At 44.2% G+C, this 12883-nt stretch overlaps 1 protein-coding gene across 3 annotated transcripts in view; it reads left to right on the plus strand.

Annotated features, from left to right (window-relative positions):
* BIRC6 (baculoviral IAP repeat containing 6) overlaps positions 1–12883 on the plus strand; it is a 538457-nt gene that overhangs the window by 317922 nt on the left and 207652 nt on the right. For all 3 annotated transcript variants that reach the window (XM_078784399.1, XM_078784400.1, XM_078784401.1), the window contains one exon: positions 8955–9354. In XM_078784399.1, the coding sequence (XP_078640525.1) occupies positions 8955–9354 (400 nt within the window). The remainder of the gene's footprint in view (positions 1–8954; positions 9355–12883) is intronic.

The following is a 12883-nucleotide window of genomic DNA, read 5'->3' on the forward strand; positions in this document are numbered from 1 at the left end:
CAGCAATGGTCCATCTACGTACCACATATAAAACAGGATGGCAGGTGGTAGGGATGGGGAGGGCAAGGAGGTGGGGGGGTCGGGTGAGGGCATGGGTCATATTCAGCCTGGGTATGCATTCACACCGTATGGTGCCAATCATCGTTTGCCCCATGTAGTTTAGTTGTAAAGCATAAATCTTAGCAAAGCCTTCCTTAATGGCAAAGGCCGCAGGCATGAAAATTAAGTGCATAAATAAGGCAGCCTGTGGGTTTTGGATATGAACACTGCCAAGTGTGGAATCATCCTGCAGGGTTTATTTAGCATACCTTAATTGCATCCAAGGCTTGCACTGCAGGGGTGCACCACCATTTGTTATTTCTCTTGGCTTCACGCCATTTGTTTACATTGAGTGGAGCAGTCTTCTTGGGACATGGTGGGGAAGGGGGAATGATGTTCAGTGGCCTCCCTCTTGTTGAATCAAAGGATTTCTTGCCTTAGGCTTTTGTTCAGCATTACTTTTTTTTTACAGCCAACAATTAATCCACCTTTCTTCTGGGATCGGTGGGTAGCGGAAGTTATTGCCCACCAAGTCTTTTCACGAACCAACTGCTCAAATTGGCATGACATCTGATTGGAGCTGATTTGGGAATGAATTTGGGATTTAGCCAGGGTGCCTGAGATAACTTGCCTACCACAGACATTTTTAAAATACATTCTGCTTTGTCTGTTTTAATGCTCCAGCGAGGAAACCTTTGAATTGAAGACAAAACCACAAAACCTGGAAGTGTTTTTTTTTTCAGAGGACAAAGGTTTTTGGATAACTTCTTAAGATATGTTATCTCGATAAATGTTTTCAAGTGTTTGTGTTCGCGTTTGTGGGTTACGTTATTCTTTCACGGCCAAACCGTAGCACCGAGAGGTCCCAAATTTTGGGTGTTAGAACTTCAGAAGCTGGGCAAAGTCTTATGCTACGCCCCCTCCTCCCTCCTGCCCACCCCAATCCCTCAAATAAGTTATCTGCATGTATGTTTGTGCAGTTCTGAAAATCATCGTTAAAAAAATGACTGGGCCAATCTCCACCAGACTTTGCACAAGTGCTGGGGTGCCCAAGTTCAACACAAGTGCACCAAAAACATCCCATCCCCAAAATTACCCCCCTCACCCCCCCCCCCCCCCCCCCCCACTCACCCCACAATGAAATTCTCCATGTGTGTTGTATTTACAGTGCATTCAGAAAGTATTCAGACCCCTTCACTTTTTTCACATTTTGTTATGTTGCAGCCTTATGCTGCAATCGTTTAAATTCATTTTTTCCCTCATCAATCTACACTCAATATTCCCCATAATGACAAAGAGAAAACAGGATTTTAGAAAGTTTTGCAAATTTATTAAAAAGAAAAAACTGAAATATCGCATTTACATAAGTATTCATACCCTTTGCTATGACACTTGAAATTTAGCTCAGGTGCCTCCCATTTCTCTTGATCATCTTTGAGATGTTTCTACACCTTGATTGGAGTCTACCTGTGGTAAATTCAATTGATTGGACATGATTTGGAAAGGCACACACCTGTCTATATAAGGTCTCACAGCTGACAATGCATATCCGAGCAAAAACCAAGCCATGAGGTCGAAGGAACTGTCTGCAGAGCTCAGAGACAGGATTGTGTCGAGGCACAGATCTGGGGAAGCCTAGAAAAAATTTTCTGCTGCATTGAAGGTTCCCAAGAGCACAGTGGCCTCCATAATTCTAAAATGGAAGAAGTTTGGAACAACCAGGACTCTTCCTAGAGCTGGTCGCCCGGCCAAACTGAGCAATCGGGGGAGAAGGGCCTTGGTAAGATAGGTGACCAAGAACCAGATGGTCACTCTGGGTGAGCTCCAGAGATCCTGTGTGGAGATGGGAGAAACTTCCAGAAGGACAACCATCACTGCAACACTCCACCGATCTGGGCTTTATGGCAGAGTGGCCAGACGGAAGCCAAACAGTACAATCTTGGTCTCATCAGACCACAGAATCTTGTTTCTCACAGTCTGAGAGTCCTTCAGGTGCTTTTTTGCAAACTCCAAGCGGGCTTTCATGTGTCTTTCACTGAGGAGAGGCTGCCGTGCACCCGTGGGAATCCCATAGGCATGGATGTGTGTGACATTTGGACATCTTGAGTTTGATGCTGCACATTCGGTTTTACAAAATGATTACTGGCAATTCATCAGATCCACAAATGATGTAATCTACACAATTTATTTACTTTACATAATATGCTACCCCTGACTCATCTCCTCTCCCCTCATTCATCGCTCCCTCCTCCCCCCCCCCCCCCTTTCCCCTGTCACTCCACTCCTCTTTCTCCCTCAATCCTTGCCAACTCCTCCTCGCTCCTCTTCCCTTTACTCTTCTCCCCCACACTCCTTTCCAACTCCTCACTCCTCTCTTCCCTTTTCTCCTTTCCCCTCACATCCTCCCAACTCCTCCCCACTCCTCTCTTCACTTTACTCCTCTCCCCTCACAGCCTCCCAACTCCTCCCCACTCCTCTCTTCACTTTACTCCTCTCCCCTCACTCGCTTCCAGCTCCTCCCCACTCCTCTCTTCACTTTACTCCTTTCCCCTCACATCCTCCCAACTCCTCCCCACTCCTCTCTTCACTTTACTCCTCTCCCCTCACTCCCTTCCAGCTCCTCCCCACTCCTCTCTTCACTTTACTCCTCTCCCCTCACTCCTTTCCAGCTCCTCCCCACTCCTCTCTTCGCTTTACTCCTCTCCCATCACTCCCTTCCAACTCAACCTCACTCCTCTCTTCCCTTGACTCCTCTCCACCACTCACTCCGGCAGTTGTTCCAATCGAGCAGGTACGGCAAATATTAGAGGTAATTGAACTTTTCTCTTGGAGCAACAAAGTGTAAATCCGCCCCCTTATCCTGTTCATTCATTTGTGAAATGTTTCGCAGAACAGTACATGCATGGTGACGTCATCGGACTCGGACCGCAATGATGATCTCCAACAATATTATCTGATACTTCATCCGGATTCATTACAGCTGCTCTTGTATATGTTTGCTGAGCACACATTACCTTCCAATGTCTTTGTTGCTCAACATCCCATTCAAGTCTGAGTTGAGTTTCGCCTAGCAGGCTGAGCTGAGTCGGTCGTCCTGTGTATTTGATTGATTCTGTTGGATTTAGCGTGTGCTGTCGTGTTGTGCTTTGTGTGAATGATTGTGATGGATCCTTGTTTCGTTTATTGGCTTATGGCGGTGTGTCTGCCCGTGAGATTTGCAGTACTTTGGTTTTTACTCGCCACCAAGTTGAAAATTTCGAACTGTAAGTACCCGCCATGTTTTTTCGTTGAGCCTCACGCGGCCCCAGTGTGCGCCTCTCAACAAGACAGTTCTTTTCCCCGTCTCGCCCCACCTCTCGTCCCACCACTCGTCCCATCGCCCGGCCCATCGCCCGCCCCATCGCCCGCCCCATCGCCCGCCCCATCGCCCGCCCCATCGCCCGTCCCATCGCCCGCCCCATCGCTTGCCCCACCTCTGCACGCACCACTGCATGTACCGAGCTCGACTATCCGCTCTAACCCCTCTATCCCGAGGCCTATTCGCTACACTCGGCAAAAACTTTTGTCTTTAAACCACACCACTCGATTGACTCCTGGACTCGTGTCAGGCCTCAGAGAACTTGAAATCGGCGTTGGTCTCCCGAGAAAACGCACAAAGCGAGGCGGGAGGAGAAAGCAGAGAAAAATACCGATTGTGATTTCTCTTCGCGACCAGCGACGGTCCGGCCCACATTTTTATAATTCCTGCGAAAAAGTGTCCCCTGTCAACTTCAATAACCTCATCTATCCCTGTAGAACATACACAACACCAAAACAACACCGTTCTGACCTGTCTCTCGCCTTATTCAACGCTCAGTCTGCAAGTAGTCCTGACAAGCGAACCGAAATTACCTCTTTTATTCAAGATAACGACATCGACGTGCTTTTTCTGACCGAAACTTAGTTCCGACCCAGTGGCGATGAAGCGAGATGTGCTGATCTCACCCCACTTGGATACACCCTGCAGTCATTTCCTCGCTCTAGGGGGGGGGGGGGGGGGGGCGTGGCTGTTATTTACAGAGACAACTTCTCTCCCTTTGTCTCCTTCACCATGACTTTTTCATTTGACCATTCATTCTACGAGCTAGCCCATGTCACCTTCACTCTGTCAGAAAACACTCTTCATTTCTTCTGCCTCTACCGACCTCCACCTAACCGGAAAAACAAGCTTACTGACTCTATGTCCGTGACCCAGCTTCCTTATCTGCTCGACCACTGCAATACTCTTCCTGGTTTCGTCTTGATTCTTGGAGATTTGAACGTCCACCTCGACCAACCACAACATCCTCTCACTTCAAAGATCATTGACCTCCTTTCTACTTTTAGTCTGTCTCAATCTGTCTCCCAACCTACACATGTTAAAGGACACATCCTGGATTGGTTAGTGCACATATGCGATGATCAGTTGGTGCAGTCCACGTCAGTGACCTGTGCTATCACCTCGGACCACTTCTGTGTCACCAGCCACCTGAGTATTGCTGTTCCTCGTCTTCAGCCCACCTTCATCACTGCCCGCAACATTCGTGCCATCGACCGTTCCGCCTTTAAAGAGGACCTTCACACCCGTCTCTCTGGCCGTTCCTACGTCACTGCAGAAGACCTCGACTGTTGCCTCCGCACAGCGTTGGACTGTCATGCTCCAGCGACACGGCGCGCCGTTCCCAGACGCAGGAGTACTCCGTGGTTCAGTGCAGTCAGCGACGAAGTCAGGGCTGCCAAAAAGGAACGACGACGTGCCGAGAGACAGTGGCTGAAGACTGCTCTCACAGTCCAAAAACAGTTGTATAACATAGCTAAAAGATGCGTCATAAAAATCATTCTGAAAGCAAAAACGTCATATATTTCTGATCGGATTACTAGGAGCTTCTCCTGCAAGCAACTGTTCAGCATTACCAACCGCCTGTTTGCCACGAAAATAAATCCGTTCTTCCCACTGTGTTTCCTCAAAACGAACTACCCCAACGCTTCCTGCATTTCTTTCACAATAAAATTCAGTCAATAAGAAACAATCTTGACAAGCAGTCACTCCTTTCCTTCGATGACGCTGAACACTGCTTTCACGGACGACCTCATAGTTCGTTTACTCCTGTTACTGAGGAAATTGTCAAATGTACAATCCTCAAGTCAAACACAAAAACATGTGATCTTGACCCCCTTCCCACTGATTTGTTTATTGAGTGTTTGGACACCCTCCTCCCATTTATTACTGCAGTTATCAATGATTCTCTGACTACTGGTTCATTTCCGCTTCTCTTTAAACAAGCTCTTGTTAAACCACTTCTTAAAAAGCCCACCCTTGACCATAACGACATGAAAAATTACCGTCCTATCTCCAACCTGTCTTTCCTGTCAAAGATCACAGAAAGAATTGTGCTATCACAGATGAATGACCATCTAGTTTCAAATAATCTTTTCAATTCTCGCCAGTCAGCATATAGACCAGGCCATAGCACCGAGACCGCTCTCCTAAGAATAACCAATGATCTTCTGACCTCTCTTGACTGTGGTAAGGTTTCCATTCTTGCTCTTTTGGACTTGTCTGCCGCCTTTGACACGATTGACCATCGTGTCTTAATTCGTCGTCTTGAAATCACATTTGGTATAACTGGTACTCCCCTTTCTTGGCTGATGTCCTATCTTACTGATAGAGTGCAAACAGTTGTTGTCAATGGCCAGAAATCAGCCCCTTCTCCACTTTCCTTTGGCGTTCCCCAGGGCTCAGTCCTGAGACCTATCCTCTTTATTTTGTTTGTACACTCAGTCTCTATTTGATCTTGTTGCCAGACATTCTGTTGATCACCGCGCCTTTGCGGACGACAATCAGCTGTACAAAGGAAGCACGATTCAACAAATCGTGCCCACTGTTGAAGTGTTAGAAGGCTGTATTGCCGACGTGAAGGCGTGGATGACCCAAAACAAACTTCAGCTGAACGATGCTAAAACAGAGTCTATGATTGTAAGATCGCACAGATGTCCTCGACAATGTTCACTTCCTACCACTATTCATGTTGGTGAAACCGATGTAAACTTTGTTTCGTCGGCCAAGAACCTTGGTGTGGTTTTCGACTGTAACATGACATTTTCCAAGCAAGTACTTCAAACTTGCAAATCAGCATACTTTCAGCTGCGAAAGATCGCATCCATTCGACACTTTCTTACTCCTCAAGCTGCTCTAACTCTGGTCTGTGCCCTTGTCCTCTCAAGGCTAGACTATTGTAATTCTTTGTATGCTGGCTGCCCTCAGTTTCTCTTGGATAAGTTACAAAAGGTTCAAAACTCTGCCGCTCGTCTTGTCTGTAAGGCGAAGAAGTCTGACCATGTTACTCCGCTTCTTGAATCTTTACACTGGCTGCCTGTCTCTGCTCGTGTGCAATACAAAATTTGCACACTATGTTATAAATCATTGTGTGGAGCGGGACCTCACTATCTCTCCGATTTGCTCACTCTCTATGAACCTCGGCGACGGCTTCGTTCAAGCTATGACTCTATGACCCTAGAGCCGCCGCGCACCAGCACCAAGTCGTTTGGCGAGAAATCCTTTTCCTTTGCTGCACTTCTGCTCTGGAATAACTTGCCTTCCTCTGTTCGACATGTTGACTCTCTTCCTGCCTTTAAAACCTCCCTCAAAACCTATCTCTTTCACAAGTCTTTCAAAGTCTAAGTCCTGTTTTCCCTTTGGTTTGAGGTGGGACAGAGATCGAGAGTATGTCTGTGTACATGTGCGGGGGAGGGAGGGGAGGAGGAGGGGGAGTACACATCTGTGGGTTTTGAATGGGGAGGGAGAGGAATAGGGCAAGAGTGAAGGTGTGTCTGTGTGTGTGTGTGTGTGTGTGTGCGGTGTGTGTGCGTTCGCATGATAATGTAAAGCGCCATGAGGGTTGTTTACTCTGCTTGATGGGGCTATATAAGACTCCTTTATTATTATTATTATTATTATTATTATTATTATTATTATAAGTCTTGGTTAACGTTCATTGGCGGTCTCGTTCTGTTCCCTCATTATTTTATTCATTTTGGAAATAGCAGATACAAACGCAACGCGTAATTGCTACCACGATTAAGTGGCACCATGTAAACGATGCTCTGCCCCTCTCCCCACGTGCAGAGTACCTAATTGTAACTTTTTATTGTGACTACGTCTCAAGAATGAAACATTCCGACTATATAAATAATACAGCTCAAATGGAGATGTCCTTGGGGGAAAAAAGTCTTTTGGGCGGTGTATAAGAACATTACCTTACACTTTTCTGTCCTGTGAAAACCAAAGTTACTCTTTTCGTTACAGGATACAAAATGACATTTTTAAAATTAAAGATTTCAAATAAACGTCTTCAAAGTGTACGTGCATGTACTTATAAAACAAGAACGAAAAATATCTCTCGGCAATTTCCCGTCTGTGTTTATTTATTCATTTCACATCTGTGAATTGCATGTCCAGGCATGCGTGAAATTGAGTTTCTTTATTAAGCCTGGATGTGAACAAGATTCAGCCTTGAAAACTCGTGCGAAAACAAAAAAATTTTTATTGAAGATTACACGATTTTATTTCCTATAGCTATGAAACGCATCTTCTTTGGGCGGTGTATAATCGCTCCGAACGAAACAGGCATTACCTGGTTTCCTTTGCTTGAGTTGTAATCAAAATGTACCTTTGTTTCTTCAAAAAGTAATTTATGATCGAAGACGTGTTGATTCAATCTTAAAATGCACATCAGAGGCATATGGACCCCATGACTCTTCTTCATTTTTAAACTTGAATGTATCGAAAACTTTTGGCTTTACAAAGTAAAAATAGATTAAAACCAAACGTTATTAATAAATATTGTATTCCATAGTTTACATTATTATGTACATTTTTGAAGTACTGTATTGTTTAATTCCATGGTCGGAAAAGAGTTGACTCGCTTTAAACAAACTGTATATGCAGTACACCCCAGCAATATGTAAATGTATAATTAGACTTTGGTTTGATCCCAAACATCAGTTATCAGTCGCTGTAATAATATTTATAATAGTTACTAAGTAATAATATTAATAACAAAGTCCTGGGAACGTTCTCTCCTCTATCCTTCCCTTCTCTCATTCTACTATATCATTCTCCTCTCTCATTCCCCTCTCTCATTCCCCTCTCTCATTCCCCTCTCTCATTCCCCTCTCTCCTTCCCCATGCCCACATAACAGTCAACACATTCAAAATGGCTGTTGGAATACATGTCGGCGATTTTCTGAACTTTAGCTGAAACTGAGAATTTGAACTATCCTAGCGACTGTGATGGTGAATTAGAGTCGAGATAAAGCCGTGAGGGAGACTCAATGAATGGCCTTTACGTGACAGATCTTTTAAAATGCATTTTGTTCCATAAACAGTAACTTTTTGAGATATCATGTTCACAAACAGACAAACAAACAGATAGGGGTGAAAACATAACCTCCATCCACTTTCGGTGTCGGAGATAATAAACGGTTGTCTGTTTTTTTTACATTTTATTTTTAAACATCCTGTTGACACATGCCATGTGGTGTTATTAAATCGACCTGCCTTACAAAATTTACTGCATGCACAAAAATAATTTCTTCAACAAATCCCGACTAACATAAGTCCAATTTTCTTGCACTCAGTGATGTCAAACGCATTTTGGCCCATGGGCTCTTCTTCATTTGCTCATGGTGTTAAAAACCGTTGCTGGAATTGGGAGAGTTGGGAGAGTTTCCATATTTAAGCCTTTGATTTGGCTGGGGCAAGATCCATGATGTATAAGCTACAGATTGTAGGGATTGTTTTATAAGATCAACCAGTGGAGAGTGGGGTTTGGTTTGAATGGAATTTTTTTTTTCCCTCATGTCTCACAAACTTATGTTGCTGTTTCTCCCCTTAGGTAAGTGGATCATTTGTGGCTCAAGTGAGCCAAGAGCATGGGCAAAATGAGCCCGAGCAGTTTGAATGGGTAAGCCTCGACCCCAGTGGAGACACATCTACAATTGACTTTCCGGAATTTCTTGCCTTCGAAACGAATCACTCGGTGCCACCCCCTCCGTCGTCTTCAGTCCCCACTGGTGGCAATGGGGGTGGAGGCACCGGAAGTGCTTCTACCACCACTAGTTCTGCGAAATCCACGCTTCGCCCGCCAGTCATGTGCCCAGTGCCTCCTCACTCTCTCGCAGCTTTTGGCCTCTTCTTGAGACTGCCAGGTTATGCCGAGGTGCTACTTCGTGAAAGGCGTCATGCCCAGCGCTTACTCCGCCTTGTTCTTGGTGTCGTTGATGATGGAAAGGGAAGTGAGTTATTTAACCGTTTCCCTCTTTTTTAATTCGTGTATATAAAAGTCATCTAATATATAAAGGTCAATTTGTGCTTGTTTGTTTGTTTGTTTGTTTGTTTATATATGCTTCAAAAGCTAAAAAGCTACTGTACCAAATCAAACCAAATTTTGCATGTTGCTTAAGGGTACCCAACATTATGGTTTCGCTCAGGGTAGCATATTTGGGGCAGAGGGTTCAGGATGGGGGGAAGACCCCAATTCTCTCTATGCAAATGTGTATCATACAGTGCCACCTGGTGGCATCTGGTATAACAAATCATCATCTTGTATGAAGTTGAAACAACTTGATAATATTCACTATGGTGATGTTGAAATCTGAGTATGAATAATTCGAAATTTTCAAAATGTTTTTTTTCACTCATTTTAAGCTGAGGTTTCAACCAAATAGTCCAACATTGAGCTTTGCAGCGAAGCGAAAGTGATTTTTAACTCATGCCTTATGCAAGCAGAAATCATTGTTGTTGCTAGCTGATTTCTGAGCAGATGGAACATGACCTTGGACAAATTATGGAGTGCATAGAGCAGACTGTGAAGTACAACATCTTGTCCTCTGATTACATCAGTCAGCAAAGCGATGGGTACTTTTGCTAGTACTACATATAATTTGAGAAGTTTCCGTTTGTTTGTGTTTTTGTTTGTTTGTTTGACTTCTGTCCACTCCTGAACCGCTTGACAGAATGAGATTACATTTGGTGGTTGTGCTCAGGCAGTGGATGGGAATGTTTTAGGTTGGTTGGGGGGAGGGGGGGGGGGGTGGAGCAGTGTTGGAAAGGGGAGAAATGCATCCCATGGGTCTAGGGTTTGGGCTGGGGGTGGACCCCAGTGCTATCTAAATGTAAATGTGCATAGGGCTGCTCCTCGTGGGGGTTGGAGGGGGGTGGGGGGCTGTGCTGTATGATACACACTTAGTTATACTAAAATACGCCAATTCTGGGAGAATTGTCCTGTCATTAATTCTGGGGAATTCACAACTATTAGAATGGGCCCCTCAAAGTCCTGACCTTAACATCATTGAAGCTTTATGGGATTATTTGGACAAAATAAAGATGAAATACAACGCAAATCTAAAGACGAACTACGGGAAATATTGCAGAATGCATGGAACAACCTCCAAATAGAATTTCCCCAGAAATTGCAGGAAAGCATTCCAAAACTGATCTCTTTTTTATATGAAAGAGGACGTCACACCAAATATTGAAATTTCATGCATTAGTATAGTAAAATATGATTCATTTTTGTTTATTTAATAAAACATGATCATTATAACATCTTTGTTTATCAAAATACGAGCATGGGGTAATACTAGCAGTACTGGTCTATTTTTCTGTGGGGGGGCCTAAAATCCTTCCCTACACCCACGAAGGAATGGGGTTGGGGATCATTTAATATTACCTTTCACATAGCTACAAAGGGTTAGGCACCACAGAGTGATAAAAAAAAACATCCAACATTTTTTTTCCAAAAATTTCTAAATTTTATTTTGCCCAAAACACTCCCTGACACTGACTGATGAACCACTGAAAGTTTGACCGAAGATCCGTTCATCCATCTCTGAGAAAAATAGTGACACACACACACACACACACACACACACACACACACACACACACACACACACACACACGCACACACACACACGCACACTTACCTAAAATGGGGGGCGGGTGGGGGGTGGACGGAACATGGTGCCTTCAAAAGAGGCGAATAAGGCCAAAATCCAGATGGGCAGCTCCGGTTTGATGTTTAACCAATGAACACCACACACGTCTCAATCCACTTGAGTGGCCGGGCTTAAGCCTGCTTGTCGGAGCTGAAGCTACAGTCTGATATTTTATTTTTATTTTTTATTTTTAGAAAAAAAATTATCTTTATTTTTTATCCATTGGAGATCGACGAAGAAGAGGAAAAAAAAAAAAAACGTGTCTCCCAGTTACTGTTGTTGATGAAGAGGAATCTGCAGTGGCCCCACTCCAGAATCTGCAACCTCCAAATGGAGTGCTGAACACTGAATAGGGTCCTCAAACCTAGAGCATTGGGAGATTATTGATATCAGCAGAGAACATCCAATCGGAATTGGTCTTGTTGAAAGGTGGCCTATATAGATTCTTCTTCCATGTCTCATTCACCTTGTGCGAATATCACCTGAGGAGTGCACAGCGAAAAGCGATGTTGCTCTTTTTTAGTCTGTTTTATGGAAATGCCGTTAATATGTCTCTGTTTACGTCTACATTAAAATAATAATAGTACAATAATTGGCAGTATAAATAAAAAGAACAACGTGATCCCCCCTGACCCCTCCTGTGGATATATTTCAAATTGTTCTACATGATGAGTTGGGGGGTTCGATCTGTGTTTATTAGGGGATTAGTTTGGTCACAAATAAACGATCAGCAGTATGTTGTCCTGATGAGACCCCAACAAGGGAGAAATCTAGATCCACATCTCTGCCTTCGTCTATTTGTGACCATAGAGCTCTAATCTCAGTCTGCAAAGACTTAAGTACCACACGGATGCCTCCTAGTTTGGAGGTGATGTGTTGGTATAATTTATGCATGTGACATCAGTGTCATGTCATCAAGTCAGTGTGGTTTTTTGGATTAATTTAATATTCTTCACGGCAAACCTCCTGATTGGTGATCAGCAGGGCAGAGACAATGTGTTCGCCTGGCAGGCGACACTTGTTGCGAACAGGTCATGCAGCAACTGCTGGGGTGAGACTCAATCTATGCCTTGCTTCCTCGTCAAGTTAGGGGGTTCCGATCTGTGTGTGTGTGTGTGTGTGTTTGTGTGTGTATGCACGCGTACACACAGTCGGACCCTGCTGCTATTCGCGGAAGATAAATTGCGACCTGCTTCTCCATTCACGGCCTTGTGAATAGCTTCGCGTGATATCCCACCGTTCACATGGTAAATATTGCTTCCTGGGATATTTACCACACATAGCATGTCATCCCTAATAGTTACTGCACAGAATGAAAATACTCCACCATATCTATTAATTAGTACAATTAGCTGTCTCCGTTCCCCCTATTGAAACAAGAGCACGCACGGCATGCATTCGTGAATTTTCATCGACATTCACAGGATTTTCATCGACATTCGCAGATTTTCATCGACATTCGCGGGATCTGCCTCGACATTTGTGGATTTTTGCCATTCGGGAACCAATCTCCCCTTTTTCCATTGAAACAATGCCCCGCCATTCGTGGTTTCGCAATTTGCAGCACTTTCCAGGAACGTCTCCCCCGCGAATAGCGGTATCAAACAGTATATATGTGTGTGTGTGTGTGTGTGTGTGTGTGTGTGTGTGTGTGTGTGTGCGCGTGCGTGCGTGTGCGTACGTACGTACGTACGTGTACGTGTACAGACTTGGCATTTAATATGGACTATATTTTTTTGTGGGGGTGAACTTACTTTTCAAGATGTCTTAGAACCAAAAGTTCATTGGAATTATGTTGAAATTATTCTAGATTTTGTTAATGTGA

This window comes from Myxine glutinosa, chromosome 9, assembly GCF_964187855.1.
Source record: "Myxine glutinosa chromosome 9, kmMyxGlut1.1, whole genome shotgun sequence".
Classification (NCBI taxonomy): Eukaryota; Metazoa; Chordata; class Myxini; order Myxiniformes; family Myxinidae; genus Myxine; species Myxine glutinosa.